The sequence below is a fragment of the Notamacropus eugenii genome, chromosome 2, assembly GCF_028372415.1.
Source record: "Notamacropus eugenii isolate mMacEug1 chromosome 2, mMacEug1.pri_v2, whole genome shotgun sequence".
NCBI classification, from domain to species: domain Eukaryota; kingdom Metazoa; phylum Chordata; class Mammalia; order Diprotodontia; family Macropodidae; genus Notamacropus; species Notamacropus eugenii.
The window spans coordinates 361,441,029-361,462,282 of NC_092873.1; the positions used below are offsets into that span (position 1 = coordinate 361,441,029).

At 37.2% G+C, this 21,254-nt stretch overlaps 1 protein-coding gene across 19 annotated transcripts in view; it reads right to left on the reverse strand.

Annotated features, from left to right (window-relative positions):
• MBTD1 (mbt domain containing 1) overlaps window positions 1-21,254 on the reverse strand; it is an 81,840-nt gene that overhangs the window by 41,300 nt on the left and 19,286 nt on the right. For 12 of the 19 annotated variants that reach the window (XM_072646712.1, XM_072646711.1, XM_072646728.1 and 9 more), the window contains 4 exons: window positions 11,973-12,174; window positions 4,991-5,130; window positions 3,655-3,769; window positions 2,764-2,846 (listed from right to left, as the gene is read on the reverse strand). In XM_072646712.1, coding sequence (XP_072502813.1) covers window positions 2,764-2,846; window positions 3,655-3,769; window positions 4,991-5,130; window positions 11,973-12,174 — 540 coding nt within the window. The remainder of the gene's footprint in view (window positions 1-2,763; window positions 2,847-3,654; window positions 3,770-4,990; window positions 5,131-11,972; window positions 12,175-21,254) is intronic. The other 7 variants (XM_072646714.1, XM_072646730.1, XM_072646727.1 and 4 more) reach the window with 3 other exon arrangements.

Consider the following 21,254-nt stretch of genomic DNA (forward strand, 5'->3'; position numbering starts at 1 on the left):
AGAACACATGGATTTTTTATCATTAATAGCTATGCTACACACAGCATCATTCTAAGGTATTTATATTGTAAGGGAACAATTATTCCAAAGTACAATAGGATGCTTGAGAAGTAGTGAGTTTTCTATATCTGTTGAAGTCTTCAAGCACAGACTTAGTGACATTGTAGAGAGGATTCCTGCTCAGATATAGTATGGACCAGATAGCCCTGCAGTCCTTTTATTTAGCTATCTAACTTTAAGCCATTTTGAGATGTAGATTTTGTGCTCCAGAAAGCAACTGTGAGTCCTCAGGCAAAAACAAACCAACTACCCAAAAGGTAGTAAGACCATTACAATTCTATAAAAAGGAAGTTATAAGGATCATCTCTCAAACTCCTAGATAAAAGACAAGATACATCAGAGATTTTGTAGACAGTGGCTATGATAAATACAGATTTACTAATAAATGCATCTTCTGGTTATGTTAAATCTATATGTCTGCTTGGATTTAATCTTGAGGATATAGTACTGTCAAATACCACTGCTCTTCCTGAATAGGAAGTGATAAACCACTTTGTGGAATTTTAGGAATATCTCTACTTAAACAACGATTCATTTCAATTATATCCTTTTGGTAAATAGTAATAGAAACATAGATGGTACAAAGTATGTTCCAGGAAATTAAAGTGAAACAAAGGAGTTTTTCTAAGAAAATATCACTAACTACTAACTAACATTAAATGTGCAAAAGGAAAAAAAGAATGAATAGTGGAGAATTGAGGCAGAGTGAAGAGCTGGGTTAAAAGAGCAGATAGAAGAGGCTGGACCTTGCTCAGGCAAGAAAGGTCAGATTCCTCCAGTCGCAGCAGAACCTAGGAAGAGGTTTCTATTTGCTATGACCTCTGCTTCCCAAGAAGAACAAGGGGTGCTCTGTGGGGATCACTCTGTCCTTTCCCTTCCTCAATAAGCACCACTAGTCACCCTAAAAGAACTTATGTTTTACCTTTTTATTTCTTCATTACAAATAAAAGGCTTCAAAGTGCATATTCTGAATAAGTTAATTCAAAAACTCATTCTCAATGAAGTAGAATCAGTCAATAAAGAAGGAAATGAGTGAGGGCCATCAGGTCCTTCCTTGTGACAGGGGAAATTAATGAAAGCCTTGAAGAGTGAGTCTAGGTGTGAAGATATTTTTATCCTTTTAATTCTGGCAGCTCCAATTGATATAATAAAGGCTTTTTTTTGGATTAATGATGCTTACTCCACTGTTGGAAAACAAGGAAAGTTCCAAAGTTCCCTTTCCCTATGCTCCTCTAAACTGTTATATATCATCTGCTTGACTCCTGGTGTGTAGTGGTATATTTTCCTAATAGAAGCAACATTTCATGTTGCTAAAATAAACACTCATTTCAATGATATCAAATATTTGATATTCCATTTGGGCCATTTCAATTAGTTTATCTTTGCTTGGTACTTAAGACCAGCCACTACTAATTCATAGCAGGGGAGAGTGATAAGCAAATTGTTGTTATTTACCCATTTTCAGTTATAAACCTCAAACACTTCATTTCTAAAACTAGCAAAATCCTATTTACATAAATCTGAAACTACATCAAAATGCTTTGTTAATTTAGAACATGCAGGTGAAATTCAATGATTTGTTTAAAAGTGATCATGTTTTGCGGTATGGAAGAACATTAATTGCCAAGAGAGTAAAGAATGTCTTTGGATTTCCAGAAGCAGCAAGAACTGAGGCTCTTCACATTATTCTTCACATACTGATATCTGTAATTAAACAAGTCTTAACGCCAACAAGACCAACCTCAACAATCATAAAGAGCCACAATTTAGTTGCTTTTCATTTAAGAGCCTACTTCTGGCTAAAGGAGATATAAAGAAATAGTTAAAAAGTAAAGAAATGCCAAGTATTTTAAAAAAGAATATTTTAATAATTAAGGATGTTCTTAAGTTATAGTTGCAATCTTAAATTTAAAAAATGCCATATTAAGACATATTATTTATCAACTTAACAATGTGTTTACCAGGAATAACCTGTAGCACTGTGTTAAAACAGCATCAAATTATGCCCATAACTAATGGGAAGGTCTTGGAGGCTGCTGTAAAGGGCTGGCTTTGGGGACTACTGGTGTAAGCAATTCCTAATGCTTTGTATTTGTGAAATAAAAAAAAAAAACAAAAACATCAGGAAGTAAACCTCAGATCTAAGCAAAGAATAACCTCTGAGGGACCAGACAGATGCCAAAGGTGATGAAAAAAATGATAATTAATAGATCTGCTGGGTCCCAAGAGATGGTAAATGTGACCCAGGGTGGACATTAACAAACTGCAGTACAGAAACCTTTTCAATTTAACTTTTACAAATTTATAGAAAAGTATGACAGGGCAACTTTTATTACTAGATAAATGGAATTAATGTAATTAGTCCTTTTACTCAGACAACTTAAATATAATTCTGCATTATCTCTAATAATCTATTAAATAATTTACAGACTTAAAGAATACTTTGTTAATGTTTTAATGCAATATCTAACATTACAATATTAACGATGGATACAATACAAAATGAGGAGAAGAATTCTTTGCTTCCCCCATAATCAGGTGCTGATATAGGACTCCTCCCCATTAACAACAATGGCAAACTTATCCATGGTGAAGAGAAAAATCTTCATTTTGTTAAAACAAAAGCTTGTTTGTGAAAAACAAACCAGTTAATTTCTCTTTTTACACTTATTCAAGTAACAAAAGCAGTAAATCTATACTTACATGCTTAAAACATGTCACTGGAGCAGCTATAAAGCTATTGCTGTTGATGTAATTACCCCAACTGAAGCCTTCCAAGGAGACTGCTGCGAAAAGAGGGAAGTTAAAAAATCAAAACCTTAAATGCTTTAAGTTCCGGTAAAAAACCACTGAAACAAAATATGAAGTGACATCAAAGTTGTTAATTGTTAATTTAGACTAAGTATAAGTTAACTACACCAAAAAGGTTATGGATCTTCCTAAGAAAGCCAGTCAGGACCACTCCACATGTGAGAGCAGTAATACCAGCTGCTCACATCTCTGCACGTGGAGCTTCCTGAGGGTAGTGGGCATGGAAATGCTGTATGGAAACATGCCAGGGCAAGGTGACTCCTTGCTTTCTGCTTTTGCCCCCAGTCTCAAGCAGCTGGGTGGCGCCATCGTGCAGAGTCAAGACCAGGAGTCAGGAAGGTGAGCTCAAATCCAGCCTCAGACACTTACTAGCTCTGTGATCCTGGGCAAGTCATTTAACCTCTGTCTGCCCCAGTTTCCTCACCTGTGGAATGGGAATAATAATAGCACCTATATCCCAGGGATATTATAAGGATCAAATGAGACAACAATTGTAAAGCTCTCGGCGCACTGCCCAGCATATAGTTAAGTACCATCAAATGCTAGGTATTATTATTATCATCTCTAACCTTCTGTCCTCCTCTCCCAAGAATTTGCCAAATGCTCCAGGCTTCCTTCTATTCTACAGCCCTCGAGGAGACTGGCATAAAAAGACAGTTAGGATTATAAAGAAAGGTTCTGTTCTGATGCTGCTGCTAGTTCAATTAGGCTTCTCCCACATCAGGTCTGGGCAGCCCCAGCTTGGCCTCTATCAAGTCTGACCTCCGGCTACCACCACATTACCTGACTTCGTCTTGGCCTGGCTCTGTAGGGTGGCTTGGTACTGGGCGTAAGCTGCTAGCTTTGCCACCAAAGGCTGTTTCTGAAGAACTTTTGCTTTCTTGGTGGGAGGTTTACCCTGAAACAAGAAGAGTTAAGTAAACAGATTGATTTTTCTTGTTCATCCCCTGAAAAATGACTATCTAGATTACTATTCAAACCTTGATGTTTTAGAAAATTATAAATTAGGGAAAGCACAAGGAAATTTCAAGATGGGAAGCTGTTAGGATGGAGAAATACATGGATGTCAGACTGCTACAGCAATATGCAGGTCACAATATTTATTCGCTAAGTGTTATATATATGCAAAGTTAAAACACCAGGCTGTGGCAAAGCCTCAAATCCTTCCCATATTCACTCTTGCAGGTGCCACCTTTATAGGACAGTGCAAGACAATTTAGTAATCAGAGGTTGGAAGGCAAGAACTGTGATGCCTCTTGTATGAAGATAAAGGAACAAAGAAAAGTGTAGTCATGGGTAAAATTCAGAACATGACAAATTGCTAGCCACTGAGATGGAGACTAGTTTCTTTGGGCAGCTGATGAAGCAACTAATGAATATCTATGTGGTATATTTCCTGAAATTAAGGGGCTGAAATAACAGTGCCACTGCAAAGAAAAGAGGGGAAATTATTATTTTTTACCAGTTAAGTGGAGTAAAAAAATGTTTAAGATGTGCTCAAACAGAAAAAAATCTATTATGTAAATAACTAAATAAGAACTGTAAAAAGCTAAACTGTGAACTTGAATTACAATTTGGTCAATAAATCAATAAATACCTAAGAGATTCTGTATTTGAAGAAGGTTAATTTTGTTTTCAAACTTGGAAGGATTCAAATTTAATACTTTAAATTGGACAAATGCAAGCAATATTGAAAAGCAAAGATAATAGCAAGATAAAAGTAGCAGATAATCATGAAAAGTTGCCTCCCTCTCTCAAAACATGCAAAAACTTTATTTTTATTTTATACTAAAAGCAGACTGCTTCAAGTGCTACATGTGAAAAATTACCTAGCCGATTTCAATATATATATATATATTTTCACTTGAGAAATGGATACAGTTTATTTAATTCACTCACATAAATAATAAAAACAGAGTTTTGAGGCAAAACAGGGATATTTCTTAAGGAGGTTCACAGCATTTTAAACAAAAACAGTTCATTATAAAATAGGATATAAAATGAAAACAAAGCACTGGCCAGTTGGCAGCAGCATCACTTGGTGAATCATCATCAAATGACAAAAAACAGAAAAAGCTATAGAAATTAAAAATTCATAAGAATAAAAAAGTTTCTGTACCGTTACCTGAAGTCTTGCCAAAATGCTTGCCTTCTTGGAGTTTGAGGAGTAACTTCTTGAACATGAAACACTGCAGAAACGCTTTGTTTTAGAATAAAAAGCATCCCGTACTCCAACCATTCCGCACATCTCACATGTGGCTAATTAATGAAAAGAAAGCTATCAGGGATATTTCACAAAAATTCGGTTTTTAACCACATAATTAAATCAGACCTCTTTATCCTAATTTTTACCATCATACAAATTCCTTCTAGTGGTATAAAAGCAATTGAAACAGTTTTCAAGAAGTTGAGAGAAGATATGATTTCAAGGCCAGAATTTCAAGTTGGTTTTAGAGGTAATTGCCTTGCTAAATAATAAAAAGAAAATTCAGACAACATTAAGACCAAATGTTGATAATAACGATATTGTTTCTTCACTAGGTTTTCCTGACTCTTTTCTCTCCTGGTTCTGTTTCTTAGCTGTACAGTTATCTTATCATGCCCCTTAATTGCAAATATATCCCAAGGCTCTGGTATAAGCTCTCTTCTCTTTCTATGCTGTCTTGCTGAATTCATTAGTTCCCACAACTTTATTTATTAGGCAGATAATTCACTGCTCTATATAATTAGGTCCAGTCTCTCTTTCAAGCTCCAGCCCCAGATCACCAACTGCCTGTTAGACATCTCAGACTGAACATGTGCAAAACTGAACTCATTTACTTCCTCCTTCTCCCCTAAAACCTTACCCCTCTTCCAAACATTCCTATTTCTATTGAGGATATCATTATTCTTACAGTCTTCCAGGTTTGTAACCTTGGTATTTTCATGCATTCCTCCTCCTTCACCCCACCCATGAAATGAGCTATCAAATCCTGCCATTTCTATCTCTGAATCATTTCAGATCCTGCCCTTTCTTTCTACTCAAAAAGTTATCTTATTTTAGGCTCTCACTACCTTTTGCCTGGTTATTTTAATAGCTAATTGATCTCACTGACTCAAGTCTATCCCTACTCAATCCATCCTTCACAGAGTTGCCAAAGTGATTTTTACTAAGCCTTAAACCCACTGACCATGTCAGTGTCCTAATTCAATAAATTTCTATAGCCCTTTATAGGCCCCAGGACTGAATATACATCTTTCTGTTTGGCTTTTAAAGCCTTTCACAACCTGGCTTCAATCTATTTTGTATTATTATACATTACTCTTCTTGTATCCCAGGGACCAGCTAAACAGGCCTTCTCTCTATTCCTCACGTCAAATCTTCTATTTCCTGTCTGTCTTTGCACTGGCGTATCCTCCATACTTAGGATGCACTTTTACCTTGCCTCTGCCTCACAGATTCATCACTTCCTTTAAGATATAGCTCAAGGAACACCTTCTACAAGATGCCTAATTCTAACTGCTAATGTTCCCTCCAACTACTTAATAATTATTTTGTATTTATTCTGTCACATGTCCCAAACTATGTAACTAGATCAGAAGACAAATTCCATATATCTATTGAGAGTTTGGATTTCAATTTTTGAGAGCTGTTCATATGATTTTACTATTTATCTATTAGTGAATAGCCCTTATCCATCTGTATCATTTCCCTACAAATCATGGGTATCAGACTTTTATCAGACATTTGCTACCAGACTTTCTCCTCAGTTAGCTATTTTCCCTTCTAACTTTAGTTGTTAGTTTCTTCTGTGTAAAATCTTTTGAATTTTAGTAACAATAATTGTCTATTTTATCATCCTCTCTACCTCTTTGGTGTAAAAACTCATCCCTTACCTATAGTTTTGAAAGTTATCTGCTCCTCTGTTTATGTGGCCTCTTTACATTTAGGTTACATATACATTGGAGCTTATTGTGGCATACGGCATAAGTTACTGGTCTATACCCAATTTCTGCCAGAATGCTTTCCTATTTGAAAAGCTTTTGTCAGATGGTGAGTCCTTACCCCAGGAGCTGGGATCTCTGGGTTTACTGAATACACGCTGTGAGTTTTGTTCGCTTTTGGAGGTTGTAACCCTAATCAGTTCAAGTGATAAACTTTTCTATTTTTTAGCCAGTTTTGGTTTTGAAGATTATTGCTTTGTAGCAGTCTGAAATATGGTATTAGGCCTCACATTTTTGCTCCATGATTTCTCTTGAGATTCCTGACCTTCTGCTTCACCAGCTGAAAGATTCTCCCTCCCCCCACCTATAAAGTAATCCTTTGGTAGTTTGATTGCTACGGCACTGAAGAAGTGAATTAACTTAGTGCTGTCATTTTTTTATTATAATGGCACGATCCAAATATGAAGAATCAACATCTCTCCAATTATTTTGGACTGCCTGTTTCTGTAAAGAATTTTTTGTATTGGTATTCATGTAGTTCCTGTCTCTGTCTTAATAGATAGATATCCAAATATTTTTGACACTGTCGTTGTTTTAAATATTTTTTTATCTCTTCCTGCTGGGTTAGCCATAGAAAAAAAAAGCTGATGATTTACATATGTTTATTTTATAATCTGATTCTGTGGCTGCTGACATTACTGTTTCAATTAATTTTGAATCTAATTGCTAAGGTTCTAAATAGACCATTAAAAAGTAAAAAATGATCATTTTGTTTCCTCTTTGTCTTTGCGTACTCCCTCAACTTCTTTTTCTCATTTTACTGGTATGGCTAGTATTTTTAGCACTATCAAATAATACTTATGATAATGGACATCCATGCTTTACCCTTGATTTTACTGAGATCACCTTTCTCACTTATCTCTGTTCTATCTACATTCATCCACAAACATATACGTACATATGTATATGTACGTACATATGTATATGTACGTATGTATAATGCTGAATCTTAGTTTTAGACAAATATTATTTTACCATATTAAGGAAAGATACATTTATTCCTATGATTTTTGGTGATAATAACAGGAATGGGCATTCTATTTTGTTAAAAGTTTTTTAAAGAACTTTTCATTTCTGGCATAATCTAACTTTGTCGTTGTATATAATATTTTTAATATGCTGCTATAGGATTTTGGCTAATTTTTAAAGTTTTTCTGAAGACATTCATGAGGGACTCTGGTCTAGTCTTCTTTATGTTTTGTGTATAAGGTATCAAGACCACATTTGTATCATGAAAGGAATCTGATAGGTTCTTGCCTTATTTTTGGAAATAGCTTATGTAATATTACAATTAGACATTCTCTGAATGTTTGATAGAATTCACTTGTAAATACAGATGGTTTATGGCTTCTTCCTTTGGTGGGTGATTCATGGCTTGTTCAGTATATTTTTCTGAGATTTATTTCTTTACATTCTCTATATCTTGTTTGACTAATAATATATATTTTAAAAATGTTAATTTCATTTATCAATTTTGGAAGGCATATAAGCAGGCAAAATAGTTTTTCACTTCTTTTATATCTTCTCTGCTTGTTGTAAATTCTTTTTCATTTCTGACGCTGGGAAATCTGATTTTCCTTTCTTCTTCAATCAAACTAGATAACAGTTTATATATTTTATTATTTTCAAAAAAACAGTTCCTAGTTATTTATCAAGTCAACCTTCAAAAAAATTTCAATTTTGTTAATCTCTTCTGATTTTTTTTTAGATTTTATATTTTGATATTTAGTTGTTATTTTTAAATTTGTTGCTTTTCCAGTTTTCTCAACTAAGAGATGTTCCACCAACTGTTCCATTTAGTTCTCTGTCGCTTCTTTCCATTACTGATGAAGTGTTCAAGATAAAAAATTTCCCCTCACTATTGCTTTGGCAGCATGTGGCCTACTGAGATGCTTCCGATTTGCTGCCATCAAAAGAAGGTGCTGGTGGCCAGTTGATAGGCATCTGAACAGTACTGAATGCAATAGGGAGTCAAAGATAATTTTTCTGGCACTCCAAATAATGTGCAGGCCACTCAATATCAGGGCCATTGGAAATGAATGAGGTAGGGACAGGAGTTATATCTGAGGACAGGACTGGAAAAAAGTCATCTACCAGACTGGCAGTATGGCAGTCTAGTGAGTCAGGGTACCTTGTTGGAACAGATATACATCAATTGTCTTGCTAATTTTAGGGGCAGTTCAGGGTCAAGATTGGAAATCCCTCCCATCACACCAATGCAAGGTCCATGAAGTGGACAACAGAACTTGTAGAAATAAGGACCTAAACCTCAAACAGGGAAATAGGGATTACAGCTTTGGCAAGTCTCTTGACATTATGGAGTCTTATTTTCCTTTTCCTTCTACCTCTATGGGTCCTAAAAGAGGGAGTGGGTCATATATGACCTAGCTGCCCGAAGCATAAGCAAATCCCTCAACAGTGGGCTTGTACATTCTGTGAGTATCTGAATTAAGTACTGCTTACCTGTATACATTTCTCTGCGTCCAGTATGAAGGCTATTTGATACTTGGTTACAAAAAAGGAAGTGGCTAGAGTCTTCTGCAGGGTGGGGGGAGAGGGAGACATGGAATTGAGTCTCAAAGCAAAGGTACTGAATATTGAGGGCTGGCAAGGGCACAGCCACCTTTACTCATCCTGAATGGCTCTAGCAATATCTTCCTAAAAGGGTCCATGAGGATCAAAAGTTCCAAGTGAAGTCAGCTAGTCAACAAACACCTATTAAGTACTTATGTCAGACATCATATTAGGTGCTGGGGATGCAGAGAAAAGCAAAATTGTCCCTACTTTCAAGGAGCTCACATTGTAATGAAAGAGACAGCATATAAACAGAGAACAGACATAAGAGTAATCTTAGAGGAGAAGTCAGTAGTAGCTAGGTGGATTGGAAAGGTTTCTTATAGATGGTAGGAGCTGAGGTAAGTTCTGAAGGAAGCCAGGGAAACTAAGAGGCAGATGTGATGAGGAAAAGTATTCCAGCCACATGGGGCAGCCAATGCAAAGATACAGAACTGGGAGATGGAATGTCATCTGCAAGGGACAGCAGGCAGGCCAATCTCATTGGATCCAAGAGTATATGGAAGTGAATAAAGTTTAACTACTTTGTAAAAGCAGAAAGAATCCAGGTTGTGAAGGGCTTTAAAAGCTAAACATAGCATTTTATATTTCAATGACAGACATGAAGGTAGAAAATAGAAAATTTGGCAACAGATTGGATATGGGGAGGGAGGATGAGAAGACAAAGGTTGACCAGGAGGATGGCAGTGCACTTGAGAGTTAACAGGAGAGGAAAAGGGGAGGGTTCTGGGGAAAAGGTAATAAATTCTGTTTTGCACATCTTGAATTTGAGATGCCTATTGGACGTTTAAATCCAGATGTCCAAAATGTGGTAATGTGGCATAATGGTTCATCTGCCTGGAGATAACTGAACCCAGGGGAGATGATGAGATTACCTAGTGAGATACTATAGAGGGAGAAAAGGGCTCAGGAGAGAGCCTTAGGGGTCATCCGTGGTTAGTGAGCATGACAGGGATGAGAAAAAAGGGGTCAGACAGGGGGAGAACCTGCAGAGAGCAGTGCCATGAAAACTCAGAGAAGAGTGAGCAACTAGGAGTCAAATGTGATCAGCGGTGTCAAATGCTACAGAGAGGTCAACAACGATAAGGATTAAGAAAAGGCCATTACTTCTGGCAATTAAAGGTCATTGGTAACTTTGGAGAGCACAGTTTAAGTTGAATGATGAGACTAAAGCAATCCTGAAGATGGTTTAGAAGAGAGGAAGTGAGGACACTTAATATAGATGGCTTTCTTAAGGAGTTTAGCCATGAAGGGGATCAAAGATCAGGGATGATATGCAGTGGAGTATCAGTTTTCTCAGTCTCCTTAGTGAAAAAGAGATAAGGCTAGGAGAGAAATAGGTAGCAGGCAAGAAGTCAAAAAATAGAGAAAGATTGAAGACAACAGAGTAGAAATGACAACCCCTAGAAGATGGGAGGGATGGGATCAAGCTCCTGGCTTAGCATCTGAAACTCTTTTACCAAATTCTTATTCTGGAGATGCTGAAATTGTCAGCTGACCATCTTTGGTTACAGTGGATCCCTGAACATCTGAAGTTCAGCCAGGAATCCTTAGGAAGGTGCTATTTGGGGGCTCATTCAGCCACTGGCACTGAAGCTGAGCAACATGACTGAACAGCTACAAAAAAATCTTTTGCCTGTTTTTTTCAGGAAGTCTTACAAAGTCTTAGATGTTTCTAAATGTAGGCTGGCCTACACTAGGAGATCTGCAATTCCTTTATAAACACTTGAAAATTACTTAGAGGACTGAGGAGCTCACCTAGCTGCTAACAAAGCTAGCTGGTCTTTAATGTGAGGCTACTATCTGCCCAAAGAAGGTCCTGATTCTCATTTATACTCACTTCAGATGCTCTTTCTTTCTGAGTTGACACCTTGGCTTGCAGGGCTGGGACAGAAAGAGAATTCCCTCCATCTCACTCCTATTCTTTCAGGTATCTGAAGGCTTTTTCCATGGAAAAGGGAGGAACACTAATTTTATGCTTCGGCCAGAGGACACAACAAGCAACATAGGTAGGAGTTACTGAGGTGGGGGAGAGTAAGGGGCAGAACTCAATTCAATCCAGGTAAGAGCTTCTAAGAACTAAAAATAGAATGAACTGCTGTATGAAATAGGAAGATACTACCAACTGTTTCAAGAGAAGTTGAATAACCACTTTTAAAGAAAATGTGGCAAGGTTTCCTGAACTGATTGAGATTAACTGAGATAAACTGATGAGATTAACGTGTTGGTTCCTTCCAATTCTTAAGCTTTTATGATCCTATGAACTCTCAATGTTTTAGAAGCTGATTATCTACCTTATAAATAACCCAGTCCTTACTCTTCTTCCTCCTCCTTTTTCTTGTTTATTATTTTAACATTTTGCTATTTATAGGTAGTGCCACTAAAACGGGGGCATGAGAAATAAAATGCAAATTCTGTGGCATAGGTTTCTTCCATTAGTAAATTTTTAAAGAGGTTTAAGGGGAATAAAAGAGGAATTCCAGTTTTTAAAAAGCAAACAACAAAACTGAATAATAAAAGAAAATACAAATTTTAGCACTCACCCATGCCAGATTTGCCATCGGGATATGTGTAGACTTGTCCATTATTCTTAATAATCGGGAGACTAGAAGGTAAGGGGGCAACTTCTTCTTCACTTTCATCAGAGCTGGAACTGCTACTGGTGTCCTCACTGCAGCTATCATAACCGTCAAACATCCCGAATGAATCTCGCCGCTTCCTTTCGGAATGTGTAGAATGCTCAGTCTTAAAACAGAAATAAAACATTACTGCATTACAATCGACAAGAAAGACAGATAAAATTAGGTAATCTAGAAGCAGAAATGGTGGTCTTGGTAAAACTAACTTTTATTTTTCATTATTACGAATGTAAAATTTTTTATTCAAAAGTAAAACGCAATCTTATCAGGCAGAAATTCTACAGGCATGAAGCTTAGTGCTACTATTTAGGTAATTTAAAAACAGTAATAGTGATCCTTATGTGAAATTTCTTAGGGACCACTGGGTACCTGAACAGTAAGGATATTAGGTTCATCCTTGTTCAAATTTCAGATATTCACCTTTTCAGACAAGTATTAACTAACCCTAATTCAGATTCTATGGTCTCATGGTTTATGATTATCTTTTATGCAGGAAAAATTACTTTCTGTTCACTATATCCTCATAGGTTAATATCATAGATTCTTCTTCCACTGCACTTGAAAAGATATTCCCTTGTCCCAAATGAAAACACATGATTTTTAAAAATCCCCCAAACCATGAGCCATTATGTTTCCATATGTCACATCTCAAGTCTTTTCCTAGATTACTTTTTGGGGGTCAGCTTTCTAAGAGACAAATATAAAACAAGAGATGATTATGTCAATTATGCAGTCCTAAAGAAATCGGATGACAGGGGGAGGTTGTAAGACTTCAGAAATAAAAAATACTATGCCTTATTTAGTGAAGCCTAAGGTAATGCTTCCTTTCAGACTGTCATATCATACTGTTCTTAAAATGAGCTGGCAGCTTAATAAAGTTCGTAAAACCTTTTCAGTCATACTGTTCCCTGGCCCCGTCTCCACCACATGTACTTGAGAGGTTGAGTTTTAGAACCCAAACATAAGGTTTTGCACATCTGTCCTTATTAAATTTCAACTTATTAGATTCCGTTCAATGTTCTAGCTTCTAAAAGTCTATTTGGATCCATGTTAATGATTCCTCCCAGCTTTGCCTCATTTGCAACCCTGACAAGAACATCATTTAAGCCTTTATCAAAGTCAATGATAAAACCAATAAACAGCACAGCTCCTTGGGGTGCACCACTAGAGAGCTGCTTCCAAGGAGACAAAGACCACTCATGATTCTCTAAGTCTGCTTATTTAATCACTTTGGAATTCACCTAACTGTAAAGTCATCCATCACTTAGCCCAGTGCCTGACATATTGAAGGCTCTTAATATAGGCATTTTGATTAATCTACTTTACATTTCCTCATCTTCATTTAGTTCATCTCTCCCCATCTTTTCCACAAGACTAGCATGAGGGACTATGCAAAAATCTTGCTAAAAGAAATACACACACACATGAAAAGTTCTTATTCTACCAGAATAGTCAAAATGTCAAAAAAGGAAATGATTTCAGTCTGGCATAACCTGTTTTGATTGTTTTTAGAGAAATGCTTAATTGATGTTCTTAAGACAACAAAACACAGTTGCCACCTCCTAATGATCAGCCCCTTTCTCTTAACAAAGAAGTTCTGTTAAGCCAAACAAAATACACTGACCATCTGTGATGAAGTATGTGTTTCATTCTACAGCTATAGCTGACCAACCAAGAAGCAAGAGGAATTCTTCATAGTCTTGTGACCTTCACTTCCATTTGTAGATATTCACCAATTCTCCCTTTAATTATGTTCTAAGATTCTCCTAGGAATAAAAGTCAAGCTCTCTGGCTTATGGCATGTAAATCCCACTTCCTTCTGTGTGAAAAACAGGATGCTTGCTCTTCTTTAACAGTATGCACCTCTTTTACTCTCCATAATCACATATTGTTTCAGTATCCAAGTTTCATCTGGACCTGGAGGCTTGAATTCATCCCTGATAGCTAAAAGTGCTCTCTATCTCCTTATCCTAGGTGTCAATCTTCTGTTAGTCATTTTGCTCCTTCCTTTCCCTGTCCAAAGATGATTCTCTACTTGACAGGGGAAAAGGAAGCAAAATAATAACAGGGCAGCTCTGTTCACTGCTGCCTCATCATCATCCATCTACCCTTGCAACAGTCCTATCCCCTTTCTCGTGCCCCTCTCTTTGCCTAAAAATCTAACAAATCCCCAAACAAGGCTCTCATTTGTTGTCATTACCCTTTTCCTATCAGCCTCAACCTACTGTGAGATTTACAGCTAACAACATTCTTCCAAGGCTACTTGGAAAACCAAGCTGACTTTCCTTTAAGTCCACAACATTTTTTTGGGGGGGAGGTGGAATGAGATGGTGAGTTGTCAGTCGATTAGCATTTATGAAGCATCTGCTATGCTCCAGGCACTGTGCCAAGTGATGGGATCACAAAGAAAGGCCCGGAATAGTCTCTGCTCTCAGGAGGGTTACAGTCTAATTAGATAATCCTTTCCTTTTTTCCTCTTTATATTTGTCTTCAGAATTTCATTTGTTCTTGAAAGCTCTCTAAACTTCCTGTACTGACTTCCCCTATAGAATACAAGTCAATGAGAACCTATCCTTTCACCAAACTCTTTGAAATCTACTTTCCTAAATTCCAGGGTTCATGTCAGTCTGTGCTTCAATTTCCTCCTCTCTTCTATCCTAAGTTCTGAAAAAAAGTTCTAAAACAGTCACATTTTCTCCAAGTGTTGCTTAATTTCCACATTATCTTAGCCATAGTCATCTGGCCTGGCAAGTCTTGGCAGTGGTTGCTGTAATATTTCTGATATATGAACCAGGACAACAGAATACCTCTCTGTCAAAAAATCTGCCTCAGTATTCCTTAGAGCACAGGTAGGGAATCTTCAGCCTCAAAGCCATATGTGGCCTTCTAGGTCCATGGGTTCAGACTTGTAACTGAGCCCAGGTTTTACAGAACAAATCCTTTTATTAAGGGGATTTGTTCTGTGAAGTTTGGAGTTAGTCAAAGGACCGCACTTGAGGAGCTAGGGGGTCACATGTGGCCTTAAGGCAGAAGGCTCCCCACCCCTGCCTTAGAGCAAAGGATCATATCTACTAGTCTTCTCTTCCTCTGGATCCTTAAAGGATAACTCTTTCACCTGACAGAGCTTGTGGTCTATCATCATTATTCATGAGGAGAAGCAGTTGCTTTCTCCTTAGCAAGTGAAGCACCTTTCTCTTTGGGGAAGACGATTTTCTTATGTGTTGCAACTTAAAACCTGTTGTCACACGAGGAATGTGACCAAAATTTCCAAAATCATCTGTCTGTTTCAAATAACTGGAGTGGGGTGAGTAAATGGTTAGTTATCAAGTACAGAGTCCATTATTCAATGGACAGTTATACTTCTTATCGTACCAAGTGTCATTATCAAATAGGAAAACTGGCCAAAAAAACCCAAACCAAACATATGTAGATGAGTAATGTCCTCAAAGTTGGAGCATATATTCATTTCAATGTCTAAAATACTGGCACAATAAATCTTTTTAAATGGTTTTCAATGTCAGTTTATTAGCCACATTAAAAAACAAGCCAACCAACAAAAATCCCAATCAAACCAAACAATCAAGGATAGTTTCATGACTTTAGAATTCTACTGTGTTTTTTGTTCTCACCCTGGGATAACAAAGCCAGAGCATCAACCATTCTAATGGGAGAGACAATAGTCACATATATAAATACACAAAGAATAAATATAAAGAGAATAAATACAAGGTGGTTGGAGAAAGAAGGCACTCATTCACTGCATTTGGATTGGAATGACTTTTCACTTTTTCCAAAAACCAAATGTGTCCTCAAAGGATGAATATCTGTCATTACTGAAGATATTCAAAACCAGGTGCTACAGGTTATGAAGGCAATTCCCAACAATTCAATCCCTAAATTGCTATTCTATGAGAATAGGGCAGGTAGGTGGTACAGTGGACAGAACACCAGTGCAGGAGTCAGGAGGATCTGAGTTCAAATCTCACCTCAGACACTTGACACTCACTAGCTGTGTGACCTTAGGCAAGTCACTTAGCCCCAATTGCCTCATCCTGGAGGAGAAGTGAGGCTGGTGACCTGCACAGCACTCCCTCACTCAAAAAAAAACCCAAACCAAAGTCAAATGCAAGTCATGTCATTATTTCTCTGATGGCATGGTCTTCTTTGAAACAAATGATGAACACACATTCTATGAGAATACCTTTGAGTTTCTCAAGTTACATAGGGGTTGGGAACCTGCAGCCTCAAGGCCACCAATGGCCTCATAGGTCCTTGGGTGCAGCCTTTTAGTTGAGTCCAAGTTTTACAGAACAAATGCTTTTATTAAGGGGATTTGTTCTGTGAAGTCTGGATTCAGTCAAAGGATCATACTTGAGGACACCCAGAGGGCCACATGTGGCCTTGAGGCCACAGGTCCCCCACCTCTGGTAGGAGATGGTACTCATAAGTCATTTTGGTATGAGAAACATTATGGCATAAAGGAAAGAACTTTAAGTTTTAAACTGGATTTCCAACTTTGAATCCTAGTTCTAAATGGGATTCAGGGCTGGATTATTAGCAGTTAGAGTATGGGCAAGCTGTTTTCTTAAACCTCTTCAAGCTTGATTCCTTGTCCATAAAATGGGGGTCATAACATATTATTTTACCCACAAAGTTGTTTAATTCGGTAAATATATATCATATCATACCACTACCTTGTTTAAGATACTGAGATTATAGACATGAAAAATGACAGTTATACCCTCAAGGAGTTTATAATCTGGGGGGAGAGGAGAAGATGGGGATGATACATATATCATAGATGTGTACATATACATACATATACATGTATATGTACACACACACAGAGTTAGAACATGGTTAAATTCAAGGGAAACTGGCATCAAAGATGAAAACAGGGTGCTCATCATCCAGAACTGGGAGGAATGATGGAAAGCATCACGAAAGAAGGTTGTAATCAGCTGATCCTTTAGGGAAATGAAGAATTCATGTGGATATACTACACTCCAAGTATGAGGGAAGATTTAAATGGATCTGAGACCTTGTCAATTTGGACCTTCCCTCTAACAATTTAGAATCTCCTCTGGGGAGTCCATACTAGGTCCTGGAGGCATTTCTTGCTTTCTCCTGATATTGTAAAAATACTAGTGAAACGTTTAGATCACCCACTGTTATTCTTCATTTATGACTAAGCATATGATCAAGCAGTTCTTTAACGAGTATACATTTTCTGAATGATTTTCTTCCCCTCCTGTTTTTTAAGTTCCTTCCTGGTGATATAGTAGTGTAGTCAGCTCTGATCCACCATGACTCTCAGAGTGATACTTATTCTCAACTCTTCAGAGACTGTTCTGCTCTAGATACTGAAGACATACAACAACACTTGTAGAATGTCCATATTAAAATGATGGGCCTTTGTTTTGGGGAGAAATTTGGGGGTCATTAAAGGAGCTTCAAAATTTCCTAAAGGCATTCTAGCTTACTCTTCTTCTCCTGTTAAATCCTGGGCCCAACTCACAGTCCACTTATATTGTCTGTCCCAGGTTGTCCTTTAGAGGAGAGATATGACTAGAAAAATGAATGGCACTAGAATGGAGTAGAGTGAGATTGGAAAATAGCAAGTAATTTAATTTGGCTAAAGTGTAGAGCACATGTGAAGGGAAATAATGTAAAATAAAGTTGAGAAGGCATGTGGGAAAACTAGGGGCTATTAAATGATGAGATAATGAGTTTAATTTTGTCTTATAGATGATGTGGAGGCAGTCAAGTTCTCTGAGCAGAGGGATATGATGAGACTTATGCATAAAGAAAATTTAGTAGCTTGAATGAGCATGACACATTGAATAAATTCCTTGTGGTAAACTTATGGGTGGATGTGAATAAGAGCTGAACGTGAATGGGTTAGGATAAATATTGTTAGAGGAAACATTCAAATGGAACAGAAAAGACAGAGACGGGAAGCAGGAATACCAATCAGAAAGTTACTAGGATAGTCCAAGTGAGATAAGATGAAAAGTCTGAATTCTGGACACGTCAGTGGGAATACAACAGTGAGAAACACTTGGGGTTTGTAGAAGTGTTAGGATCTGGTAACTGTATGAAAAATGAGGAAGAGGGAACCAGTTTCCTAGAAAACTAGGGAGATGTTGATACCATCATTAGAAACAGAGAAAGGAGGGGGAGGGACAAATTTTTGGGAAAAAATGATGAGCTAAATTTTAGACATATTAAATTTGAGGAAATAATGGTTTATGTACTAGGTATGTTTAGCAGGCAGTCAGAAATTTGGAGTTTGGAGTTCAGAATTAGAAATAAAAATCTGGGAGTCAACTGCACAGGTAAAAACTGAAGTAATATAAATTGATAAAGAAGAGAATCACTTAAGAGCAGAAGGACAAAATCTGAGGAAGAGACAATTAGAAGAGAACAGCATTATGGCAGCTCAGAGAGAAGAGAATTTCAAAGAGATGGGATCACAATAGCAAACGTTTTTAAGTTTAAGGCTGATAAAAGGTCATTGGATTGGCAATTAGGAGGTCTTGGATACTATGAAAACAATTTCAAGAAACTGGTGAAAATGAAAGTAAGAATGAATGATAATATGGAGGATGGCAAAAAAAGGAAAAACTTTAAAAAAAAGGTTAGTGGAGAGTTCTGGGAATTTTTCTAAGAAGCAAAGAGGGAGAAATTGGTAAAGTTTGATCAATGGAAAGGGTAGAGATATTTTTAAGGAATGGTTAACTTCATATTAAGGAAGAGATGATGAGAAATAGAGAGCTTCAAGTCAATTTCATTAAAGCAGAAACCAAAGTGTATGTTACAGAGAGAAAGGAAGGGAGAAGAAAGGGAGAGAGATGGAGAGACAGTAAAACAAGGACAGAGAAAGGAGAAAGATTTGGAAATATTAGGAAAAGGTGATATAATTATGTTAAGTGCCAATGGTAGGTCAAAAGATTAAATTACCGTGAGAATACAATGAGATTTGCATACATATACGCACACACATACACACATATATATGTAAAGACTGTAACTGTCAAGTATACAATAAATATGAGACACTGAAGTCATACTTTTAATTTTCTGTAGGATTTGTTTCCAGTCCTTCAATCAGAATGGAAAAGCATTTTTAAATGCTCACTGTGCCAAGCATTATGCTAAGCACTAGGAATACAAGAAGAAAAACAAGATAGTCCTTGCTCTCAAAAAGCTCATACACTAACTGGGAGAGACATCAAATAAAAGTGGATCCTGTTTCCTAGAAGTCTGGAGGGTACACAAGGCAGGGCAGATAATAAGGCCCAATAGATCAATTTCATATATTTCCTAATATTTATGGGTATTATCTAAAGTGTCTAGGGCCCCAGGCCTTTTCTCATACACGTTTCACAAGATGATCACTGTTATGATAGTAAGAGCTATATTATTATTGAAGCCAGAGTTTAGTCAACAATGTCACAAATTCTCCCTAAATGGGAAAGGTGTCCCTTGTATTGCTCCATGGTAGTTAAGACATCCAAATGATTAGTTTCATGTCCTTTTCTCAAACTTGGGTGAATACAGCTGTCAAGCAAGGCAATGAAGAAATTAAAATAAAAAAGAATGGTTAATCTCAAGGAATTTAGAGTCTAGAATGGGAGATGCACAATGATACAAGTTAGAATATGCTAACTTATTAGGGTAGCCAGGTGGCACAGTGGCTAGAATGCCAGGCGGCACAGTGGCTAGAATGCCAGGCGTGGAGTAAGGAAGTCTCATCTTCCTGGGTTCAAACACTAAGTAGCTGTGTGATCCTGTTTGCCTCAGTTTTCTCATCTGCAAAATAAGCTAGAAAAGAAAATGGCAAACCACTCCAGTGTCGTCACCAAGAAAACCTCAAATGGGGTCATAAAGGGTGCTAAGTACTTGACGCAGGTATATACAAAGTGTGAAAACAACTTGGAGGTGACAGAGAGAGAGAGAGAGAGAGAGAGAGAGAGAGAGAGAGAGAGAGAGAGAGAGAGAGAGAGAGAGAGATCGAGATCACCTAGGAGTGGTGAGAGGCATCTAAGAAATCCTCCAACACTTCATAGGATCCGAGGCCATCCAGTCCACCTCCTCATTTTATAGACGAGAATACATGGCCCATGCAGGTTAACTGACTTGCCCAAGATCACACAGAAAATAAACATCAGAGTTGGGTTTTGAACTCAGGATTTCTGACTCCAGAGCCAAGGTATTTCATAGAAGAGGTAACATCTGAGCTCAGCCTTTAAAACTAAAGGAAGGTTTTCAACAGGTAAAACATAAGAATATGCATTACTGGCATGGGGACAGTGTTCAGGTATGGGAGTAGGGAAAACGGCTTGGCAAATTTGGGGAAGCATTAAGTAGGCTAGTTTCACTAGAAGAGGAGTGATATTCTTTGGTAATACTATTCCAAACATTCTAAATTTCAATGAAAATAACCTTTAGCTAAAAAGGGATATAACTATTTAAATGCAATATTTGTGCTGAATTAAAATCTCTAGTGTTTTGAAATTAACTCCACAACAGCAATAGTACTCTTTGAAGAGTGCATTGTGTAAAGTCATCAAAAGCTCTTATTTTATACTGGAAAAATACAGGGAAACTGATTGAAGTTATCATAAATATTCATTTTCAAGGTTCCATTTCTGTATTGAAATTTGCATATAGATGAACCTTCTCTTATCGGAAAATTTTCTAATAGTAATAACAGTTCACACTTATTTACACTACACTATAAGATTTTCGAAGTGCTTTAATACTGCAGGAATGAGGGGCGAGTGTCCCTGTCCATCAACTGCGGAATGATTATATGATAGATAAACATGATGGAATACTACTGTGCTGTAAAAAATGATGATGGGGACGGGTTTTAGAAAAACCCGAGAAGATGTTTTCTCGCTACAAAATGAAGCAAGAAGAACCAGAAGAATAATTTATACAGTAACAACAATATTGTCAAGACAAGCAACTCTAAAAGAACTCTGATTAACAATGAAAGCAGTCACAGTTCCTGAGGACTCATGATGAAATATGCTACCTGTCTCCAGACAGACAGACAACTCAAGAGGGTAGACTAAAGTTTATTTTTTTGGACATGGTTAATGTGGGAATTTCTTTTACTTGACTATACATATTTATAAAAAGTTTTATTTTTCTTGTTTTCTCACTTTGTGGGAG